The sequence below is a fragment of the Phocoena sinus genome, chromosome 19 (genome assembly GCF_008692025.1).
Source record: "Phocoena sinus isolate mPhoSin1 chromosome 19, mPhoSin1.pri, whole genome shotgun sequence".
Classification (NCBI taxonomy): domain Eukaryota; kingdom Metazoa; phylum Chordata; class Mammalia; order Artiodactyla; family Phocoenidae; genus Phocoena; species Phocoena sinus.
Genome location: NC_045781.1, coordinates 16,474,510 through 16,497,120, shown reverse-complemented (window position 1 = coordinate 16,497,120; position 22,611 = coordinate 16,474,510). Strand labels below are relative to the sequence as shown.

Here is a 22,611-nt window from a genome sequence, read left to right as displayed (position 1 = left end):
CTCTGACCTGGTAAGGAGGGGGCTGCCTTGGGATGGGGGAGGAGGGGTTCCATCCAGGGCCTTGGTTTCTCCAGAGATGGGACCTGGCTGTTCTCACCTCTCGTGGGATTTCTGATGCTGCATCTCCCCACAGGGACCCCTCATGGTGACTGAAGCCCTCAAGCCATACTCTTCAGAAGGTCCCCGGGTCTGGTTTGTCTCCAACATCGATGGGACCCACATTGCCAAAACACTGGCCGCCCTGAAGCCTGAGTCCTCCCTGTTCATCATCGCCTCCAAGGTACGGCCCTCAGACCCGGCCTGACTCCCAACCCTGTGTGTGTTGGGGTGTGAGGGGGGGTGGATGCTTTGCCACTGCCCTGGACTCTGGACCCTCCCAGCTGCTCTGAATGAGCTGTGCTTTGTGGATCAGGTGGGCACAGCTGCCCTCAGACTGTTCCTTATCTGGTGGCAAAAACAGTTTACCTGATGAAAGCCTGAACTGGTCCGTATGAGCCTTCATCTTAGGCCCACCCACTCACTTCACTGAATGTGCACTCAGCCTGGGACCGTTCCCATCTTTCTCAGAGATCTGTCTCTAACGTCTGCTCCTTTCTGATCCCAGAGCCATGCCCAGATAATGTAAGCATTTTGTTTTTTGTCATCCATGCCCTGTTTACTCGTATCCATGCACATTAAATATTAAGAATTTCATCTGAGTTCTGAGATACAGCCTAGTCTGGGCTGAAGGGAGCCCCAGGTGTGTCCACAGCTGCTCTCCTGGAGGATGCTCTGGCCTTTGACCTGTGGTGGGGTGGCGGGGGCGGAGGGTGGGCTCTGGGCAGGTGGAGGTGTAGCTCTTACTAGCGTTTCCCCTTTCTCTGTCTGTGAAGTCCTGGAATTACAGGATGATGTTGCTACTTCCAGGCCCCTGCCCCAGACGCAGTCACTGATCGTGGCTTTGTGGACACGTGGGTGGGGGTGATGGGGAGTGACTCACACCTGCATGCACTGCTCCGTGTGGTAACTGGGCACCCACACGGCCTCCGCTGCTGAGCTCTGGCTCTGGGCCGTACCGACCTTGGCTGGGGACCGACTCCTTTACTCTCTGCTTGCAGACCTTCACCACCCAGGAGACCATCACCAACGCAGAGACAGCAAAGGAGTGGTTTCTCCTGTCGGCCAAGGATGTGAGTGCTGGGTGGGCAGTGGGCAGTGTGCAGGCTGGGAAGGACAGGGTGGGCCTGCCCGTGGCCACACTTAGCCCTGTAGCCCTATTTCCCCTGAAGTTGGCAGCAGGAGGCATCCTCTCTGGTTAAGATATTTGGCTTTGGGACTTCCCTGATGGTCCAGTGGGTAAGGCTCTGTGCTCCCAATGCGTGGGGCCCCAGTTCGATCCCTGGTCAGGGAACTAGATCCCGCATGCATGCCGCAACGAAGATCCTGCATGTTGCAACTAAGACCCCGTGCAGCCAAAATAAATAAATATTTAGAAAAGAAAAAAAAAAATAAAGATATTTGGCTTTGCCAGCCCAGACAAGCCAAATGTGGCAGACCCTGCTCTAACTGCTGAGGGCCGTTTCCTTAAGGCCACTGGCCCTATGGAATCCTCTCTATCCCTGGCCCCTCCAGCTTTACAGGGGAGACACCCTGGGCCTTGTGTGCCTGTGAGGTAGGCTGGGCTGCCTGGCCTCTGACCCCTCTGTCCTCTCCATCTTGACATGGGGCTCCTCCGACAGCCTCCGAACCGAGGACTGGGAGCAGTGGGTCCCCGCCGGGGCCTTGGTTTCTCCAGAGATGGCAGGGTTACTGCCCCTGGGGGGCCCCTGGATGGGTGTGGTATAACTTGACTCATCTCTTGCAGCCTTCCGCAGTCTCGAAGCACTTTGTTGCCCTGTCTACCAACACTGTAAGTGCCCATGAGGGTTCCCATACTACCTCCCTGGGAGGGCCCAGGCCAGGTCAGGGTCGTGGCCTTTCCGAATACATCAGCTGAGGTGTGTTTCACAGGTTCAGGGGTCTTGGCTCAGCTGGTTGGGTAGAAGGGTTGGTTGCCTGTGAGGGATGTGAGTTGCAAACCGTCCTTACCTTTTCTGCAAGGCAGACAAACCTCTGCTGCTCCAGCAAGGGGTTTGCAGTCAGTGGGATCACATTAACCCCACCCATCTCCCGGGCCTGGCTGATGGCCACAACATTCCACACATGTGACCTCCCCTGGCCTCTGCCACTGGCCTCTCCCCAGATGGGATATGCTGGGTACGGGGGATGCATCCCATTTCTCACATAAGGACGTTAAGCCCCAATGAAGGGATGTGACTTGTCACCCAGTGATTGCATGAGTCAGTGATGCCGGGATTAGAACATGGTTACCCACCTGCCAGTTCCTCCTGGCCCCGGGTTGTGCAAGGTAGGGTCAGGGGCGTGTCAGCGGGCAGGGCGGGGCTGTGCTGCAGGGGTCGCCAGGAAGGCAGACCTGGCTGAGCACTTGCCGTGTGGTGGGCTTTGTGCTGGGCAGTCTGAGCCGGAACCACACCCGGGTCCTCCTGACTCCACTCCTTCCGTGTCACCCCCACCCCCACCCACGCCTGCAGTGCTGACTTGCCTGTGGGGGGAGACAGAAGGACATCTTAAGGCTGGCCAACCACAGTGCCACTGTCCACCTTCTGGGGGTAGAGCTCAGCCTGGTCAGTGGGGCGTCTCCTGTGGGGTCTAGGCAAGGGTTGCTGACCCTGTCTGCCCGGGGGATAGACTAGGATCGCTCATTCCCTGAAGGCTTCCTGGGGTGCGGTCACCATCCCAGTATTGGAAGGGCTGGGCAGGTGTCCGGGCTGTATGTTTCCTGGCCTGGGAGGTTGCCCCTGCCCGTGCTCAGTTGTTTCCCAGAGGTCCCAGGGGGTCTGGTCCAGGAGGTGGTCTTGCAGAACAGTGTGTGGGCCAGGTCCTCAGGGTGGGTGTGCAGCCCCTCTCAGCAGGAGGGGTTTGTAAGCGCTGGGCCACGGGTGTGCTGGCCGTGAGCTGGCCTGGCATCTGGCTCTGGACTCGCAGGTGGCTCCAGCGCAGCCCCAGTGGTGGCACGACTCTTCATGCCCTGGAGCTCCTGTTCCTGTACCGCTAACCCAGGCTTCCTTCCTTCTCTTTCCCTTTGCCCTTTTTAGGCCAAAGTGAAGGAGTTTGGAATTGACCCTCAAAACATGTTCGAGTTCTGGGACGTAAGTAAAGGCACTTCCCCGTGGTGGGTGAATCATGTGTCCTTTGCCAAGTCAAGCCGCAGATGAGGGGCCCATAAGGTCAGGTCAATATTTATTGAGCACCTGCTGCATGCCTGCAGCAGGCAGGAGGCCCTCAGAGAGGCGTGTGGGGCAGGAACAGCTTTGCTCAGTCAGGATGAGGGCTCCACTCCCACCGAGGGCGGGCTTGCAAGGCCAGGGTGACAGTCCCCTGGGTGGGGTAACCGGAGCCACCCCTGTCCCCCTCGCTAAGCTGAGGTTGTGAGTTATTCTCAGTGATGACCTTTCTCTGAACTACAGCCGCAACCTGTAAAGACCAAAGGGCAGGGTGAGGCGGGAGGTGTGACTGGGCAGGCCTGGAAAGGAGCCGCAGGGGCAGCTGGAGGGTGGCAGAGAGGAGGTGCCTGGGTGGGGCCCCGCTGGGCAGCTCGCGAAGCCAGCGTTGCTGAGTGGCAGAGCTGCGGGCCACTCTAGTGACAGGCGGTCACGCAGACTCATCTCTGCTAGAGCCACAGCTGGTGCCAAGGCGTGAGCAGGAGCTCTCCTTGCAGCTTGCCTGAGTGCAGCCGTGGTGTGAGAAGGGCTCGGGTCGCAGAATGCAGGGAAGGCTCGCGGGGCAGAGATGCGGTGCAGGGAGTGGCGTGGGTGCCTTGAATGCAGTGGGTGTGGCTCTAACACGTGACTTCGGCAGGCGTACCTAAGAGGGCATCGTCCGGTTGGGAATTTTCCCAGTGGGGCTGCTTCCAGGCCTTTATACTGGAAGCTCTCTGCTTGGGGGCAGCATCTGAAGATGTAACTTCCTTTGAAAGCTGTAAAGGCCTGGAGTCCGGGAGAGAATTACGCCCTCACGCCCTAAGGCATCTTTTGTGCGTAATGAGTTAACCTCTTTCTAGAATGGGACTAGTTATGTACCATCCTTGGAAGAATTGAGAAGAGTCACTCAAATCCTTTCTGCGTCCTGTGGCTCAGATGAGGATCCCTGGTCGAGAGAGACTGTGCAGCTTCTAACAAATGTTGCGTGCCTGTTAAACGAGGGGAGGCACCACCCTCCTCCTCTCCGGGATCTGGAGCCTGAGTAGGTGGTGGTCAGGGACACGTGGGGGCTCCTGCTAGCCAAGGAGCCCAGCGCAGCGGGGCTGTGTCGCAGCCTGGCTCGTCATTGCCTGTAACCACCCGGCCTGCAGAGATGAGCTGGGGTGTGGCCTAGAGACACACCTGGGTCTCCCAGGTAAGGCCTAGGAATGACAGTTGGGTGCAAAAACATGGGGCTGGGGCTGGCTAGTGAGGCCCGAGCGGCCAGGGTGGGCACAGTGGAGGCCTCTGCGGCCAGTCCAGACATACCTGGAAGGACCTGCCTGGGTCGCTAAGGATGTATATTGGTGAATTGAGAAGGTGACATCTGAGGAGCCAGGGACAGGAACAGGTGAAATTTCTGGACCCAGGGTCTCTCAGGTGAGAGAGAGGAGTCACAGTAGATACAGGGATGTTGCTCTGGCTCTGAGGTAAGATCTGAAGAGTCCAGTCTGGCGTAGGTATGTGTAAGCGGTGAGGCCTGGTCAGCTGTGGCCAGCCACGGGGCAGCCTTGTGTGTCGGGATCAGGCAGTCAGCACGCATTACCGGAGAGCTAATTTTGGCCGGTGATGTCTGAAGAGGAGCCAGGACAGGTACAGGTGGTATCTGAAGAGGAGGCACCAGGACAGGTAAAGGTACAGGTGAGGTCTGTGAATTCTGGAAGAATTCAAATATTCTATCAAGTGGAGTCTGAGGAGCCAAAATTAGGTACATGTTCTTTTTTTTTTAATTTATTTTTGGCTGCGTTGGGTCTTCGGTGCTGCACTCGGGCTTTCTCTAGTTGTGGCGAGCGGGGGCTACTCTTCGTTGCGGTGCGCGGGCTTCTCATTGCAGTGGCTTCTCTTGTGGAGCACGGGCTCTAGGCGCGTGGACTTCGGTAGTTGTGGCACGCGGGCTCAGTAGTTGCATCTCGCGGGCTCTAGAGCGCAGGCTCAGTAGTTGTGGCGCACGGGCTTAGTTGCTCTGCAGCACGTGGGATCTTCCCAGACCAGGGCTCGAACCCGTGTACCCTGCATTGGCAGGCGGATTCTTAACCACTGCGCCACCAGGGAAGCCCAGGTACATGTTCTTAAACCTGGATCTGTGGGTTCAGGATAGGTGTATATATTGGGATCTCTGACTGGCTCTGAATAGTGAGCATCAGGTAGTGAGTGGGCGTTTAGAAGTCAGGATTAGGCAAACGTAAGTAAGTCCCCTGTGTAGGTCTCAGCATCCTGACCAGGTGTGACGGCCAGAGCTCAGGGTGTTGTAGAGGCCCCTGAGGTTCCATAACCAGCCCAAGACGTGGTCGGTGGCATTGGGGTCTGGCTGGGTTGGGGTATGAGGTGCCCAGATGAGGAAGAGTTAGGAATGTACCTGGTTATAAAAGGTAAGGACTGGGGAGTTGGAACAGGTGAAGAACAGACAGGTGAACCAACCCAGGAGCCACATCGCTAAGGTGCATTGTGAGAGGCTTATGGTAGACAAAGGTCTAGAGACAGGTCTCTAGAAGTGTCAGAGGCCCAAGTCACTCAGACACTGTTTGGCACCAGTGGACTCTCGCCAGGCTTCCCTCAGGCTGAGATGAGCAGCCAGGGATCTGTCAGGTCTCTGGGAAGAGTCTGTTCAGGTTAGGTTTGTATAGTGGGGTCTGCCGGCATGGTCTGTAAAGCCACGTCTGCTTGAGGTCTCAGAAGCTGGAATCAGACAAGGTGTGTATAACTAGGTGTTTCAGGGGAGGCCTGAGGAGCCAAGATCAGGCACATCTGGACAGAAGTGTGTTGGTCGGGTAAGGACACTAAAACCAAAGGTAGGCAGAGACAGAGCTGAGTCTGACAGGTGGGACTAGAAATCCAGGATCGGGTCCAGGTCAGAACTGTGTCCTCAGGTGTTGTCCAAGCAGTTCTGGTGATGCTCAGGGTGATGGTCCTGGAGATGGTCCTGCGTCCCCTGGGAAAGGACTGAAAAGCTGGAGTCGGGCAAAGAGATGGAGCGCTGCTTCCATCCATCTGGAAGGTTCATGAATTCTGGGTCTGTCTCAGGTACACAGAGCAGGTCTGTCAGGTAAGGCTTGAGGAGTTGAGGTGAGATACAGGTTTGTACTTTTGGTTCTTGAACAGGTAAGGTCTGAGCTGCTGAGGCCAGTCCCTGGTTTGTATTCCATATTTGAGGAGCTGAGGTTCAGCACTGGTAGATAGAACTGAGTTTTTCAGGTAAAATCTGTAAAGCCAAAGGTAAGCCAGAAGTAGGTTGAAAAGCCATGTTTAGGTTCATTAAACTCTGTCCCACAGTTGAGGTCAGGCACAGGTAGGTAGAACAGATCTGTCAGGTGAGCCCTGAGGAGCCAGGGTTGGGTTCATCTAGAAAGACCTGGATCTCTTAGATGATCTCTGAGAATATGAAGTGAAGACAGGTGGATAGAGGTAGGTGTCTCAGGTGAGATCTTGGGAGCTGGGACTGGGCACAGGTGAGTAGACCTGCATCTCCCAGGTAAGGTCAGGATAGGTAGGTAGAACTGCATCTCTGCCTGTCTTGTAGAGATGTCTTATGAAGTTGAAGAGTTGTGGCCAGGCACAGGTATGTGCACTTGAGTTTCTCATGTAAGGTCTGTGGAGTCTGCATCTGGTACAGGTTTTATCCTTGGGTCTGTCAGGGTGAGTTAAGCACAGGTGGGTAGAGCACGGTCTGTCAGGTAAAGTCTGTGGAGCAAGTTCAGGAAACTGGGTCTGTCCAGTGAAATCTCGGAAGTCACAGCCAAGTCCAGGTAAGAAGAACCAAATGTCTTAGATGACGTTTGGCGAGCTGAGATGAGGTACATGTAAACAGAGCTAGCCTGCCGGGGCAGTCTCAGGAGCCAGGAACAAGCACAGGTAGGCAGAGGTGGCCGTCCAGCTGCAATCTCAGAAGCCAGGCTCAGTCACAAGTAGGTAGGACTGACTTGCCACATGTGGTCTTAGGTAAGCAGAGCTGGTCCACTAGGTACAGTGTAAGGTGCCAGGTTGGTAGAACTGGTCTTCTGGGTATCGTCTGAGGAGCCAGGGTCAAGCACAGGTAAGCAGAGCTGGTCTGCTAGATATGGTCTGAGGAGTCAGGGTCATGTACAGGCGGGTAGAGCTGGTCCGCTAGGTATGGTCTGAGGACCCAGGGTCAAGTACAGGTAGGTAGAGCTGTTTGGCTAGGTATGGTCTGAGGACCCAGGGTCAAGTACAGGTAGGTAGAGCTGTTTGGCTAGGTATGGTCTGAGGACCCAGAGTCAAGTACACGTAGGTAGAGCTGGCCCACTAGGTGCAGTCTCAGGACCCAGGGTCATGTACAGGTGGGTAGAGCTGGTCTGCTAGCTATGGTCTGAGGATCCAGGGTCGTGCACAGGTAGGCAGAGCTGGTCTGTCAGGTATGGTCTGAGGGTCCAGAGTTGTGTACAAGTAGGCAGAGCTGGTCCACTAGCTATGGTCTGAGGATCCAGGGTCATGTACAGGTAGGCAGAGCTGGTCTGTCAGGTATGGTCTGAGGGTCCAGAGTTGTGTACAAGTAGGCAGAGCTGGTCCACTAGCTATGGTCTGAGGATCCAGGGTCATGTACAGGTAGGCAGAGCTGGTCTGTCAGGTATGGTCTGAGGGTCCAGAGTTGTGTACAAGTAGGCAGAGCTGGTCCACTAGCTATGGTCTGAGGATCCAGGGTCGTGCACAGGTAGGCAGAGCTGGTCTGTCAGGTATGGTCTGAGGGTCCAGAGTTGTGTACAAGTAGGCAGAGCTGGTCCACTAGCTATGGTCTGAGGATCCAGGGTCGTGCACAGGTAGGCAGAGCTGGTCTGTCAGGTATGGTCTGAGGGTCCAGAGTTGTGTACAAGTAGGCAGAGCTGGTCCACTAGCTATGGTCTGAGGATCCAGGGTCATGTACAGGTAGGCAGAGCTGGTCTGTCAGGTATGGTCTGAGGGTCCAGAGTTGTGTACAAGTAGGCAGAGCTGGTCCACTAGCTATGGTCTGAGGATCCAGGGTCATGTACAGGTAGGCAGAGCTGGTCTGTCAGGTATGGTCTGAGGGTCCAGAGTTGTGTACAAGTAGGCAGAGCTGGTCCACTAGCTATGGTCTGAGGATCCAGGGTCATGTACAGGTAGGCAGAGCTGGTCTGTCAGGTATGGTCTGAGGGTCCAGAGTTGTGTACAAGTAGGCAGAGCTGGTCCACTAGCTATGGTCTGAGGATCCAGGGTCATGTACAGGTAGGCAGAGCTGGTCTGTCAGGTATGGTCTGAGGGTCCAGAGTTGTGTACAAGTAGGCAGAGCTGGTCCACTAGCTATGGTCTGAGGATCCAGGGTCATGTACAGGTAGGCAGAGCTGGTCTGTCAGGTATGGTCTGAGGGTCCAGAGTTGTGTACAAGTAGGCAGAGCTGGTCCACTAGCTATGGTCTGAGGATCCAGGGTCGTGCACAGGTAGGCAGAGCTGGTCTGTCAGGTATGGTCTGAGGGTCCAGAGTTGTGTACAAGTAGGCAGAGCTGGTCCACTAGCTATGGTCTGAGGATCCAGGGTCATGTACAGGTAGGCAGAGCTGGTCTGTCAGGTATGGTCTGAGGGTCCAGAGTTGTGTACAAGTAGGCAGAGCTGGTCCACTAGCTATGGTCTGAGGATCCAGGGTCATGTACAGGTAGGCAGAGCTGGTCTGTCAGGTATGGTCTGAGGGTCCAGAGTTGTGTACAAGTAGGCAGAGCTGGTCCACTAGCTATGGTCTGAGGATCCAGGGTCATGTACAGGTAGGCAGAGCTGGTCCACTAGGTATGATCCGAGGATCCAGGGTCATGTACAGGTAGGCAGAGCTGGTCCACTGGGTATGGACTGAGGATCCAGGGTCAAGCACAGGTAGGCAGAGCTGGTCCACTAGGTATGATCCGAGGATCCAGGGTCATGTACAGGTAGGCAGAGCTGGTCCACTGGGTATGGACTGAGGACCCAGGGTCAAGCACAGGTAGGCAGAGCTATTCTGCTAGTTAGGTTCTAAGGATCCAGGGTCATGTACAGGTAAGCAGAGCTGACTGGGTAGGTATGGTCCGAGGACACAGGGTCACATAAAGGTAGATAGAGCTGGTCTGTTAGGTACAGCATAAGAAGCCAGGGTCATGTACAGGTAGGCAGAGCTGGTCTGCTAGGTATGGTCTGAGGACCCAGAGTCAAGCACAGGGAGGCAGAGCTCGTCCACTAGTTACGGTCAGAGGAGACAGAGTCATGCACAGGTAAGCAGAGCTGGTCCACCAGGTACAGTCTCAGGACCCAGGGTCAAGTACAGGTAGGCAGAGCTGGTCTATAATGTATGGTCTGGGATCTGGAGTCAAATACAGGTAGGCAGAGCTGTCTGACTAGGTATGGTCCAAGGATCCAGGTTCAAGCACAGGTAGGCAGAGCTGGTCCACTGGGTGTAGTCCGAGGACCCAGGGTCAAGCACAGGTAGGCAGAGCTGGTCCGCTAGGTATGGTCCAAGGATCCAGGGTCATGTACAGGTAGGCAGAGCTGTCTGATGAGGTATGGTCTGAGGATCCAGGTTCAAGCACAGGTAGGCAGAGCTGGTCCACTAGGTGTAGTCCGAGGATCCAGGCTCAAGCACTGGTAGGCAGAGTTGGTCCACTAGGTATGGTCCGAGGATCCAGGGTTAAGTACAGGTAGGCAGAATGGGTCCACTAAGTATGGTCTGAGGATCCAGGGTCATGTACAGGTAGGCAGAGCTGCTCTGGCAGGTGTGGACTGAGGGTCCAGGGTCATGTACAGGTAGGCAGAGTTGGTCCACTAAGTATGGTCTGAAGAGCCAGGGTCATGTACAGGTAGGCAGAGCTGGTCTGCCAGGTATGGACTGAGGGTCCAGGGTCATGTACGCGTAGGCAGAGCTGTCCACTAGGTATGGTCGGAGGAACCAGGGTCATGTCCAAGTAGGCAGAGCTGGCCCAGCAAATGTGGTCTGAGCAGCCTGGGTCAGAGGCAGGTAGGCAAAGCCTGTCTGCCAGGTATAGTCTTGAGGAGACCTAAGGAGTTACGGTTGAACACAGGTAGGTAGACTTGGCTCTTTCAGGTGTTGGATTCAGGCAAAGGTATGTACCCTTGGTCTTTTGGTGATGCCTGAAAGACCAGGGTTAAGCCTGGGTTGGTAGAGCGGCCTCAATTCAGGCCCACAGCACTGGGGTCTTCTGCAGGTAGGCGGGACTCTGCGGGGCTCATAGCAGATATGCAGCCTCTAAGTTAGACATGAGTAGGTGGATGTGGCTCCTCTCAAGCAAGGACTTTGGGGCCAGCTGTATGTATGCTTGGGTCTTGCAGGTGAAATCCTTGGAGCACGATTCCGGCTCAGGTACATTGACCCAGGTCCTAGAAGTTAGATCTGGGGTTAATCCCAAGTAGGTAACCACATCTCTCGGTGGGGTCTGCTGAGCACAGATACGCAGAGATGTTTGCATCTGATGAGGTCTGAGGCTCCTTACTGAGGTGTTGGTGCCCAGACTAAGCAGGGGTTGATAGTGTTGGATCTGTTTGTGAGCTGTGGAAAGCCGAGTCAGACACAGACGGTAGACCTGGCTCTCTCATGTTAGGCCTGGGAGCCGAGATCAGGCCCATGGAGAGAGAGCTGGATCCCTTGGGAAGGTGTGAGGCGTCTGAGTGTTGGGCTCTGGGAGGTGGGCCTGGGTCTGTCAGTTGAGATGTGAGGGGTCAAGGTTAGGCACAGACAGATGTGTGAAGCCCGGGTCATTAGCTGAGCTGTCTGGAGCCTGCCTCTGACAGGTGTATAACCCTGTGGTCTGAGGTACTGGAGTTGAACACAAGTAGGTAGAGTTAACCTCCCAGGTGAAGCCATTGCATCCATACCCAGGGCTGCTACGTGGACCTGGCTTTGTCAGTGAGTCCGTGGATCAGGGTCACACGGGCAGAGGTATAAACACGATCTTAGGTGGGTTTTTGTCCCCCGGTTCAGGTACAAATTGGCATCCCCGGGCTTGTTAGATGCAATGAATGGGGCAGGATCTAGCCTAGAAATACGTAATTGGTATGATTGGTAAGGCCTGAGAAGGTGGGTCAGACACAGGTGGGACCCTCAGTGGTAGGATCAGGCACAGTCAGGTGGGTAGAGTGGACTCTCATCGAGGGAAAGGCAGTGTCATCGTAGGTGTGTGTACCTGGGTCTACCTGGGGAGGTGTGCGGAGCCCTTGGGTTCAGGTAGGAGAGGTAGAACGAGCTGAGCCATGTCAGCCAGCTGTTCTTAGCACGCTGGTCAAGTGTGATGGGCAGAGCTCAGGGTGTTGTAGAGGCTTGAGGATCTGTAACCAGTCCAAGGTGTGGTGTGTCACATTGGCATCTAGCTGGCAGGGTCTGAATTAATCAAGTGGGGAAAGAGATTGGATTACACCTGGTTGGAGAAGGTGAGGTCTGAGGCTCTGGGGCAGGTGAAGCACAGAATGTGGAACTGACGGCAGAGCTACATCTCTAAGGTGTGGTGTGAAAGACCCACTGCAGGTGAAGGTGAGGTCTAAGGACCTGTGTCCACAGCTTGAGGTCTCAGAGGCTCAAATCAGACACTAGCTTTGCTGGGCTCTCCCAAAACAAAAGTGAAGTCTGAGAACCTGACCTCAGTCAAAGTCAGCAGCCTGGAATCTGTTGGTCTGAGTGCTGGCTGTCTGCTCAGGCCAGTTTCTGGGTTTGAGTCTATTGGGTGAGATCTGAGAGCCAGTGCCAGGCATGGTGTGGTCTGTGGGACCGTGACAGTCAGGTAAGGTTCCCCCAAACCCAGACCCTTTCTAGGTAAAGAGCCCCATCATTCATCTTATTATCCAAGCCAGAAACATCTGGACCACATTTAATTCTGTCGTTCTTCCAATTCATCCTTTTTAATGGAACCTCCTGAATCAGTGGTCTGCATCCCTGCCGCCCCCATTCAGGGTAGCGTCATTCTGTGGACGACCACTGGGGCTCCTAGGTGGTTTCCTGCTTCCATTCGCTCCTCACCCACAGACTTCTTGGTTCTCCAGCCTTGCCTCTCCGCTTCTACCCTCCAGTTCTCACTCCTTCCTTCATCTTCTAGATTGTGCTACACTTCTTCCTGCCCAGCCTGTCTCGTCAGGCTTTCAGGATAGAATTAAGCCTTAATGCCCCAAGGCATCCATTGGATGTAATGAATTAGCATCTCTCTTTTGCCTCTAGAAGGGTGCCAGCCTTGGACCAACCGTGGTAGTACTGAGAAATTGAGTCACTCAAAGCATCTTCCGTGGGGCTTAATTCTCTCACTGTTGAGAAAGCCTGCTCTGGCTGCAGGACCTTGGCATATGCTATTCTGGCTGCTGGAATCCTTCTCCTCCCTCTGTGCTTCCCTGGGTAACACTTACTCATTCTTCATATCCAGGTTCAAGCACCCTCAGAGTCCTTTTATTCTTGGTTTCCTTTCTCCCAAGCACTTTATCTCATTTTCACATTTATCGGCATGATTGTTTCATTTATATCTTTCTCCCCCGTGGATTGTTTGTATTGCCTATGCTAGGAACATGGTAGGTGTTCCATAAGTAGTTGTCAGGAAGACGTGACTGGAGATCTGAGGATTCTGAAGGTAAAATGGAGTCTGCAGTGCGGCATGAGAAGATCCTGGCTCATATCCAGACTCAAGCCTAGGCATGAGCCACTGGGCCTGTCAGTGTCCCAGGAGGCAGGGCTAGGCACAGCTAGGAGGTGCTGGGTCTGTCAGTACAGCCTGAAGAATCGGGAATGGGCACAGGTATGAGGCACTGGATCTCTCATTGTCAGAAGTGGCAAGGCCAGGCCCAGCTATGAGACCCTGGGTTTATCAGTATCTGAGGAGCAGGGGCCAAGGCCAGGTAGGAGGCGCTGGGTCTTTCATTGTTCAAGGAAGTATGCGTGGGCACAGGTATGAGGTGCTGGGTCTCTTAGTGTTTAAAGAGGCTGGACACAGGTACGAGTCATTGGGTCTGTCGGTGTCCTTGGAGGCACAACCAGACACAGGTATGGGATTCTGACTTGTCAGTGTCCAAGGAGGTGGTCTAGGCGCTGGGTCTGTTGGTGCCTGGGGAGGCCGGACCTGGCACAGGTATGAGGCGCCGGGTCTGTCAGTGTCTGAGGAGGTGGGGTCAGCCACGGTAAGGTCTTCGGTTGAGTCTCGTGGCTCTGGTCAGTCCCTCGTGTAGTCTCTGCCCTGTTGGTCGGCCCAGCAGTTGCCGGCGCCTGGCCTGCTGTCTTGCTTCCCAGAGGTGGGTTGGCCCCAGGGCCGCAGAGCCTCACCTGTAGCAGAGCATGGTTCTCAGGGGGCAAGTTCCGTGGCAGGAGGGAGGGGGGTGGGGTGTGCCAGCCCTTCCTCAGCGCCTTTTCCTGTCTCTCCTAGTGGGTGGGAGGCCGCTACTCGCTGTGGTCAGCCATCGGACTCTCCATTGCCCTGCACGTGGGTGAGTGTGCATGTTTGTGTTTCTGTCTCGGGAGACCGTGTTGCCGTCTGAAGTCGGGCTGGGGGCTCGTGTCCCTGAATACCTTCCCGTTCCCACAGGCCGCGGGCCTCTCTGCCCTTGGCTGGTACATTTCTTTCAGGTCAGGTGGGAAGGGCCGAGTTTCCTTGCGGGTTTGCAGGTTGGCCTTTCTCCCCGCCCCTCACACCTGCGGTCCTGCTCGCTCCTCCATGCCAGGTGGCGCTAGAGCTGCCTCTGTGCTCAGGGCTGACTCTGATTAGAGGGGCTTTCTACAGGCCCAAGTCCTCCCAGATCCTGTTTCTTCTGGCGCCCCCTCCAGCCTTCCCCCGGTTCCAGAAGAAGCTGTGTCCACGTCCAGGAGGCATAGGGCATGACCATTTCTGTTGACGCTGCTTTTGTGTTGCAGGATTTGACAACTTCGAGCAGCTGCTCTCAGGGGCTCACTGGATGGTAAGTGCTGAGGCTTGTGTTCTCTGCCAGACGCTGGCCAGAAGCTTGTGGTTGGTCCAGCTCCCTCCCCCTCGCCCTCTCTCCTTCCCTCCTGGGAAGCTGCTCAGCCCCCACGCACCCTGTTCTCATTTCAGGACCAGCACTTCCGCACGACGCCCCTGGAGAAGAATGCCCCCGTCCTGCTGGCTCTGCTGGGCGTCTGGTACATCAACTGCTTTGGGTGTGAGACGCATGCCATGCTGCCCTACGACCAGTACCTGCACCGCTTTGCTGCCTACTTCCAGCAGGTACCAGCTGCCAGGCCACGCCTTGGGTTGGGGGGCCTGTGAGCCTGGGTGCCCAGGTTCCTGCTCCTCCAGCGGCCTTTTCCTCCATTACCCTTGGGCATGTCCAAGGCCCACCTGTGCTCCCCATCTCATGGAGAATCTTCGTAACCAGGATCTGCGTCAGTTGAGTTTGGCTACCGTGGGAGGGGCATGAGTGGCCATCATGGTGCCCTGGCCAGCCAGGCTCTGGCTTGGCTCAGGGCATGTACCTCAGCCAGGTCACTTCTTTCTTGGACATCACCTGACAGGGTGGGCCACAGCCTGGGACCCCCATGGTTTGCACTGCCTTTGTCCCTCCAGAAAAGCAAGTTTACACCCAGTCTGTGGTGCCTCTTTGGGCTACTCACAGCCCTCTGCCCCTGGAATCTCCACAGCCCCCCTAGAGGAGCCCCTCTCCCAGTGGATCCTGTGACTGGAGGAGGGGCTGAGGCTCCCCAAGGCCCAGAGTCTAGTTGGGGTGACGGCCCTCAAAGGCTATACAGTCTGGATTCCAGCCTGCCTCTCCATTAAGAAATCAACTGAAGATTTTGTGACCCGTTTCTGCTCTTAGGGAGGTCCTCCCTGGACCTGGTCCTGGGTCCTTCAGAGCGGTCGAAGCCAAAAAGCTTGTGAGCTGTGCCCTCCCAGGTGAGGGGACATAAAAGAATCATGCCTGCCCATATCTCACAGAGCCAGGGCAGGGCAGGCGTGCCTGGTGCATCCCAGGCTGGTTTTGGGCACGTGCATGAAGGAGCAAGACTTGCAGATCGATGACTGGGTTTCTGGCCCCATTCCAGGGTGACATGGAGTCCAATGGGAAGTACATCACCAAGTCCGGCACCCGTGTGGACCACCAGACGGGCCCCATTGTGTGGGGGGAGCCAGGGACCAATGGCCAGCATGCCTTCTACCAGCTCATCCACCAAGGTAGGGCCCGTCTGGCCTGGGCAGGAGTGCAGCTGGGGACGGGGAGGGCACGCCAGCAAAGACTCCTCCGTGAGGTCAGCGTTCTCCTGTAGGCCACATGGGTGGTTCCCGTGGGTGGGGATAGGCGCCTGGGTGACCACAGTGCCCTTCGCAGGTACCAAGATGATACCCTGTGACTTCCTCATCCCTGTTCAGACGCAGCACCCGATAAGGAAGGGTTTGCATCACAAGGTAAAAGCCCTCGTCCCGACCCTCTTCATGCTGTCTTAGGCTCACGCTACACCTAGACCTCTTAAGACTGATGCATTAGTCAGCAGTACTAGTTTTCTGTTCCTGCCACCACAAACTTAGTGGCTTAAAGACAACACCCATTTATTATCGTGGTTTCTGTGGGTCCCAAGCCCATCATGGTCTGCTGGGTCTCTGCTCAGGTTCTCACAGGCTGAAGTCAAGGTGTCGGCAGGACCGTGTTCCCTTCCGGAGACTCTGGGGGGAAATCCTTTTCATCATTCATTCAGATTGTTGGCAGAATCCATTTCTATATGGTTGTAGGACCAAGACCTGGCTTCTTTGCTGGCAGCTGGGGGTCGTTCTCAGCTTCTAGAAACCCCCTTGACTCGGTCTCAGAGCCAGCAAGGCTGGGTTGAGTCCATCTGAAGCTTCGATTCTCTCCTGCATCTTCTTCTGTTGCATCTCTGTGGCTGACTCACTTGCCGCCCTCTTCTGTGATTTTTAAGGGCTATGTGATTACAGTGGGCCCACCTGGATAATCTCCCTATCTTAAGGTCTGTAACCTTAGCTCTGTCTGCAAAATCCCTCTGTGCCATGCGGTATAATATACACAGGCGTTAACAGCAGGGGGGCAAAGGTCAGGGAGCCAAGATCTTGCCTACCACAGCAGCAAAGGGGAAAACCACCCAACTCCTGACCTGGCAGAGTCCTTGAAGGGGACCGATCCTGCCTTTTCTTGGGTGTGCAGAGTAGCATGGGTTACTGTGGGCACAAGCTTTGGACTCGGGGGTCCTGGGTTTGGATTCTAATTCTTTCCTTCTGTCCTTCTGGGATTCAGTGCTGCTGACTTGAGGAAACTGAGGCTCAACTAGAAAAGAGATGATGCCTCTCCCCCCTCAGGACCTTAAAAAATAGGTCTTGGTAAAGTTCTTAACAGGGCCCTCGGCAAGTAGTACATAGTCCTTGAAGGGTAGTTATCATCGTTGCCTACTTTCCAGTGTCAACAGATGTGCTCTGGTGTCCCCCCCTTGCTCCAAGTAAGCTCCAGAGTTGGGGCAAGCAGCCTTACCCCGACTGCTGAGACTAAACCCTGACTGGGCAGTGCCAGGCAGTCTTGTCCATCTGCCTGAAGCTCAGACAGTGCTTCAAAATGGTACTCGATGTCTCTCTCATCAGATCCTCCTGGCCAACTTCTTGGCCCAGACTGAGGCCCTGATGCGGGGGAAGTCGACAGAGGAGGCCCGGAAGGAGCTACAGGCTGCAGGGAAGAGTCCAGAGGACTCTGAGAAGCTGTTGCCCCACAAGGTCAGCACTTCTCCTGAAGTGGGCTTTGGGTGGCATCCTGGAATTGGAAGGATAAAGTTGTGTGGCCAGGGCAGGGGCTCGTGGAGTGCCTTGCCTGCCTTGCACGGTAGGAGGGGCTGTCCTCGCAGAGCTGCCCATCCCAGCCGCTGGCGCAGCATGTGCTTCCCTTATGAGGAGTTAGGAATCACGACTAACTGGGGGACATTTCTGGGTGTTTTCTGAAGGTCTTTGAAGGAAATCGCCCAACCAACTCTATTGTGTTCACTAAACTCACGCCATTCATTCTTGGAGCCTTGATTGGTAAGTGAGTGAGGAAGTCCCAGCTTCGGGTAGGTCGGACTGGGCTGGTAGAGCCCTAACGTGCTCCCTCCACAGCCATGTACGAGCACAAGATCTTCGTTCAGGGCATCATCTGGGACATCAACAGCTTTGACCAGTGGGGGTGAGTTGCTGGCTAAAGGGGAGGGTGGGGAATGCCTGTGAGCCGGCTGGTGGATTTCACTAGCAACGTTGGAAGCTTCCTCATACCATTCTTTCTCCTCGCCCTGGCAGAGTGGAGCTGGGAAAGCAGCTGGCTAAGAAAATTGAACCTGAGCTTGATGGCAGCAGCCCAGTGACTTCTCACGATTCTTCCACCAATGGGCTGATCAACTTCATCAAGCAGGAGCGTGAGGCCAGAAGCCAATAAACTCGTGCCCGGAAGTAGTCCCCGTTGTGACTGGTCCTTCTTGTCCCTCCTGCCCAGAGTCTGCACCGCATGGTCCTGCCCAGAGCACCCTCTGGTTTCGGGCTTGGACCACAAGCCCTTTGGCGGAAGCTGGTCTGGAATTGCCAGCCTCACCCTCTCCATGTCCAGGCCCCCTCTGTCTTACAGTCGGCTGAAGTGTTTCAGTGCAGCTGATTTTTCTGACCTGTGTTCATTGTTCATATACCAGGTAGAAAATAAAGATGCCACAAAGGAGATTGTAGGCTGAGACTCTTCTCTGTCCTGAGATGGGGCTCTCTGCAGGAGTTAGGGTGCCCAGTAGGAGGAGTGTTTGCCTTGTGTGAGGCTTTGCTGTAATTGGTGAGCAGATCCAGAATGGAGGACGGTCCCTTGAGAAAAGAGTGGGTGGAGTGGGGCATAACCCAAGTCGCGAGGGCAACTTGGCCTCTGTAGTCAAATCTTTTCTACATCTTCTTACACTCCTCACCCCTGTGGCTTTGGAAGGATTGTATACTTCTGTTCACTGGATAGTTTTTTTGTTGTTTTTTTGTGTGTGTGTGTGGTATGCGGGCCTCTCACTGTTGTGGCCTCTCCCGTTGCGGAGCACAGGCTCCGGACGCGCAGGCTCAGCGGCCATGGCTCACGGGCCCAGCCGCTCCGCGGCATGTGGGATCCTCCTGGACCGGGGCACGAACCCGTGTCCCCTGCATCAGCAGGCGGACTCTCTACCACTGTGCCACCTGGGAAGCCCCACTGGATAGTTTTTTAAACCATATTGAGATTTTGTCTGTTTTGGGTGAATTCCTGGCCCAGATCAAGGGTGACCACTAACTCCTGGCCAAATGCTCGGGTAATTCTTTCCTTTTATAAGACAGACAGTTGAAAAAAAGGATTTTTGAAGAAACTGTCCTTTTATCTTCTATTAAGGTACTTCCATTCAAGATACTAAATAATATTTCTGGCCAATTTAGCAGAAAAGGAATTTTATTTAAAGAGTTGATGGGCAGACTACAGGCTGAGCTTTCCAGACCTACACCCTAGACCATGACAGAATGATCTGGACTGGGAAACTGCTGCCCCTTTCACAAAGCCCTGCTGCCCTCAACCCTGTCTGTCATCAGGCGGCCTTCACCCCATCTTCTGGGCTGCCTGCATTTGAGTTGTCCTCTAGCTTGGTCACATGCCTTCCTCAAAACAGGGAAAAGTCAGGACTTGTATTTTTGTTGTTGTTGTTGTTTTTGCGGTACGCGGGCCTCTCACTGTTGTGGCCTCTCCCATTGCGGAGCACAGTCTCCGGACGCGCAGGCTCAGCGGCCATGGCTCACGGGCCCAGCCGCTCCGCGGCACGTGGGATCTTCCTGGACCGGGGCACGAACCCGTGTCCCCTGCATCGGCAGGCGGACTCTCAACCACTGCACCACCAGGGAAGCCCAGGACTTGTATTTTTTATTCCTATAAAGAGAAGACAAACTGCACCCATGAATGCTCAAAGAAAGGAATACCCTGACTGTAGAAAGTGACCATACAGGAGCAAACGTCCACTTAAAATAAATAATAGAAATTGTCAGCACTTCTCATCTTCCTATTGGTGAAGTGGAAATTGTTTGTTTTTTAATTCCAAAAGTGAATGCCCACTTCTCTCCCACTTTTGTAGAGGTGATAGAAAGATGCTCTTCAACAGTCAAGCTCTGTTGAAGCCCCTGCTGACTCACCTCCTTTATTTTTTTTGCGGGGGGGCGCCTCACGGCATATGGGATCTCAGTTCCCCGACCAGGAATCAAACCTGTACCCGCTTCAGTGGAAGCATGGAGTCCTAACCACTGGACCGCCAGGGAATTCCCCCACCTCCTTTCTTAATATAGCTGACGAAAAGTGAGCTATATTCCCATCAGAGGCACTTCCTCTATTACAAAAGAGCAAGCACACTAGTCTGTAGAGAGGAAAATTCTAGGTGGCAGACCCTCTCAGGCTAGCTTGTCTTCACGTGAATGATCTTTTAGCAGTGGGCCCACTGAGTTCCTCTTGGCCAGCTGCCAAGTCTCATGTCTTCCCTTAGGCGGGAGCACCTGACATATGTCAGTTGGCCATGTGTCCCTTGGCCCTGACTTGCTCTGCTCATCACTGCCACTGTCATCACTTACAGCTTCCACTTATCCTGTGGCTGCCAGTTGTTGCAAGTCTTGAGCAGTACATTAGAGTTCTGCAGAGGAACAGAACCAATAGGATATGTCTATGTATCTCTATACAGATATATGAGGAGATTTATTATGGGAGCTGGCACACATCATTATGGAGGCTGAGAAATCCCACGATATGCTGTCTGCAAGCTGGAGACTCAGGAAAGCCAGGGCTATGATTCAGTTTGAGTCTGAAGGCCTGAAAACTAAGAGGCCACTGGTGGGAGCCCAGAGTCTAAAGGCTTGAGAGCCAGGAGCTCTGATGTCCAAGGGCAGGAGAAGATGGATGTCCCAGCTCAAGAAGAGAAAGAATTCACCCTTTCTCCACCTTTTTGTTCTCTTCAAGCTCTCATCAGATTGGATGATACCCACCCACATTGTTGAGGGCAGATCTTTACTCAGTTTACTGATTCAAATGCTATTCTCTTCTGAAGCACCCTCACAGATAATCCTAGAAAAAATGTTTTACCAGCTGTCTGGGCATCCCTTAGCCCGGTTAAGTTGACACGTAAAATTAACCATCACAAGCAGCCCTTCAGGTGAGACTGAAGTAGCTTTCAACATCCTCATTCTGTACTTCCTCAAATACAAACTGTTTCACAATTTGATGAGTCGTGTGAGTTTGTCAGGAGGTCCAAACCCAACGAAATCATGAATTAAGTCAGACACTTCAAGTCTCACACATGCAAGCACTCCTTACGTTGTTCCAAGGACTCCACGATAATGTCAGTGTCAAATTTGTTGTTAAATTGCTTCTGAAATTCCAGAATGGGGCAGCAGTTAACATCTTGAACATTCCTCTTAAGTAATAAGGCTTCATGCTGCAATCACACTTTGATCAAGAGCCTGTAATAGGTTATATTAGGATGTAAACAGATGACACGGTGGAGAGAGCTCAGTAACTGTTGGAGTAAATCTTGCTGTGTTAGCAAGAATAAGATTTTTTTTTTTAATTTTTGGCTGCACCACGGGGCGTACAGGATTTTATTAGTTCCCTAACCAGGGATCACACCGGTGCCCCCTACAGTGGAAGCGTGGCGTCTTAACCACTGGACTGCCAGGGAAGTCCCCAAGAAGAATTTTGAAGTTTGTTTCTTCTTGCAATAATTTAGAAATGTATCCTGGGAAACATTAGCTAAAATAACAAGTATCTACCAAGTCATCCAGCCTCTTTGGCTAGACCTGAAGTGAACAGCAAGACTGGACTTCACAGCACCTTTAAAGCCATCAGATTGGCAGTGATAAACCAGAAGTAAACTGGTTTCACCTCCAGGTCCTCGCTGGGGCTGGAGCCAAACATCAGGAGGCACCTGTGTCCTCTTTCTTTTCTTTTTTTTTTTTTTTTTCTTCTTTTTTCCTTTTTAACTATTTATTTATTTATTTTGGCTGTGCCAGGTCTTAGTTGCTGCATGCGGGATCTTCATTGTGGCATGTGGGCTTCTTAGCTGCAGCATTCAGACTTCTTAGTTGTGGCATGTGAACTCTTTAGTTGCAGCATGCATGTGGGATCTTGTTCCCCAACCAGGGATTGAACCCACGCCTCCTGCACTGGAAGCACAGAGTCTTACCCACTGGAACACAGGGGAAGTCACTTTCTTTTTCTTTTTTTTCTCTTTTTTTTTTACATACCATGGTATGAAGCCTGAAATAGTGCTTCTGCAACATGCTTTTTTAAGTCCGGTTTATTGAGGTATAATTTACATATAGTAAAATTCATCTTCCTTTGGTGTACAGTTCTGAGTTTTGACAAATGTATACAGTCATGTAACAAGCACAAGTGAGATATACAGCATTTTCATCACTCCAACAAGTTCCTGGCACCTTTTGTGGTCAACCTCTGCCCCCTAAACCCCTAAACCCAAACCCTGGCAACCATCCATTTGATTACTAAAAGTTCACCTTTTCCAGAATGTGGCCTTTTGTGTCTGGCTTCTTTCACTTAGCACGATGTTTTTGAAATTCACCTATGTGTGCCACAGGCATTTAAAAAACTTTATTACCGAAAATTTCGAACATATAAAAGTCAAATAGCATAAGAGACCACCCTGTGCCTGACACCAAATTTGAACAATTATCAACCCAGGGCCCATTTAATTTCATCTACAGTCCCGCCCATCATGTAGCAAATCCCAGATATATCATTTCATCTATAGGCATTTCGATGTGTCTTCTCTAAAAATTTAGGGCTTTCCTGGGGGGGAAGGGATAAACTGGGAGACTGGGATTGACATATACACACTGCTATATATAAAATAGATAACTAATAAGAACCTACTGTACAGCACAGGGAATCCTACTCAATAGTGGCCTATATGGGAAAAGCATCTTAAAAAAAAAAAAAGAGTGGATATATGTATATGTATAACTGACTCACTTTGCTGTACACCTGAAACTAACAACATGGTAAGTCACCTATACTCCAATAAAAATTTTAAAAATAATTTAGAAAATAAATAAAAATTTAGAACTTTGTGTTTTTGTTTTTTGGGGGAGGGGCTTGTTAACGACAGTACTATTATCCAACTTATTTTATTTTATTTATTTATTTTTCACGCACCGAATGGCATGCGGGATCTTAGTTCCCCCATCCGGGATCCAATCCACGCCCCCTGCAGTGGACGCGCGTAGCCCTAACCGTTGGACCGCCAGAGATGTCCCATATCCCACTTATTTTAGATAAAACTTTTTGGCAAGACTCGTTCACGGTAGAGGGTGCCAACTTCCTTTAGCAGCGCGCACTACGAGCCAAAATGCCTTGCCGCTCCGGGATCTTCACCGGGCTACAAACTGTATCCCCGGAAGCGGTCTGAAGGGGGCGG

At 53.3% G+C, this 22,611-nt stretch overlaps 1 protein-coding gene across 5 annotated transcripts in view; it reads left to right on the top strand.

Moving 5' to 3' along the window:
- Positions 1-17,872, top strand: part of GPI (glucose-6-phosphate isomerase) — a 31,050-nt gene extending 13,178 nt beyond the window's left edge. For 4 of the 5 annotated variants that reach the window (XM_032611837.1, XM_032611839.1, XM_032611838.1 and 1 more), the window contains 14 exons: positions 1-10; positions 134-280; positions 1,098-1,169; positions 1,844-1,888; positions 3,135-3,188; positions 13,613-13,673; positions 14,098-14,141; positions 14,276-14,428; positions 15,244-15,373; positions 15,528-15,604; positions 16,781-16,909; positions 17,134-17,209; positions 17,285-17,351; positions 17,462-17,872. The exon at positions 1-10 is cut by the window's left edge and continues 74 nt beyond it. In XM_032611837.1, coding sequence (XP_032467728.1) covers positions 1-10; positions 134-280; positions 1,098-1,169; positions 1,844-1,888; positions 3,135-3,188; positions 13,613-13,673; positions 14,098-14,141; positions 14,276-14,428; positions 15,244-15,373; positions 15,528-15,604; positions 16,781-16,909; positions 17,134-17,209; positions 17,285-17,351; positions 17,462-17,597 — 1,201 coding nt within the window. In that variant the 3' untranslated portion in view covers positions 17,598-17,872. The remainder of the gene's footprint in view (positions 11-133; positions 281-1,097; positions 1,170-1,843; positions 1,889-3,134; positions 3,189-13,612; positions 13,674-14,097; positions 14,142-14,275; positions 14,429-15,243; positions 15,374-15,527; positions 15,605-16,780; positions 16,910-17,133; positions 17,210-17,284; positions 17,352-17,461) is intronic. The other variant, XM_032611840.1, reaches the window with a different exon arrangement.
- The last annotated feature ends 4,739 nt before the right edge of the window (positions 17,873-22,611 follow it).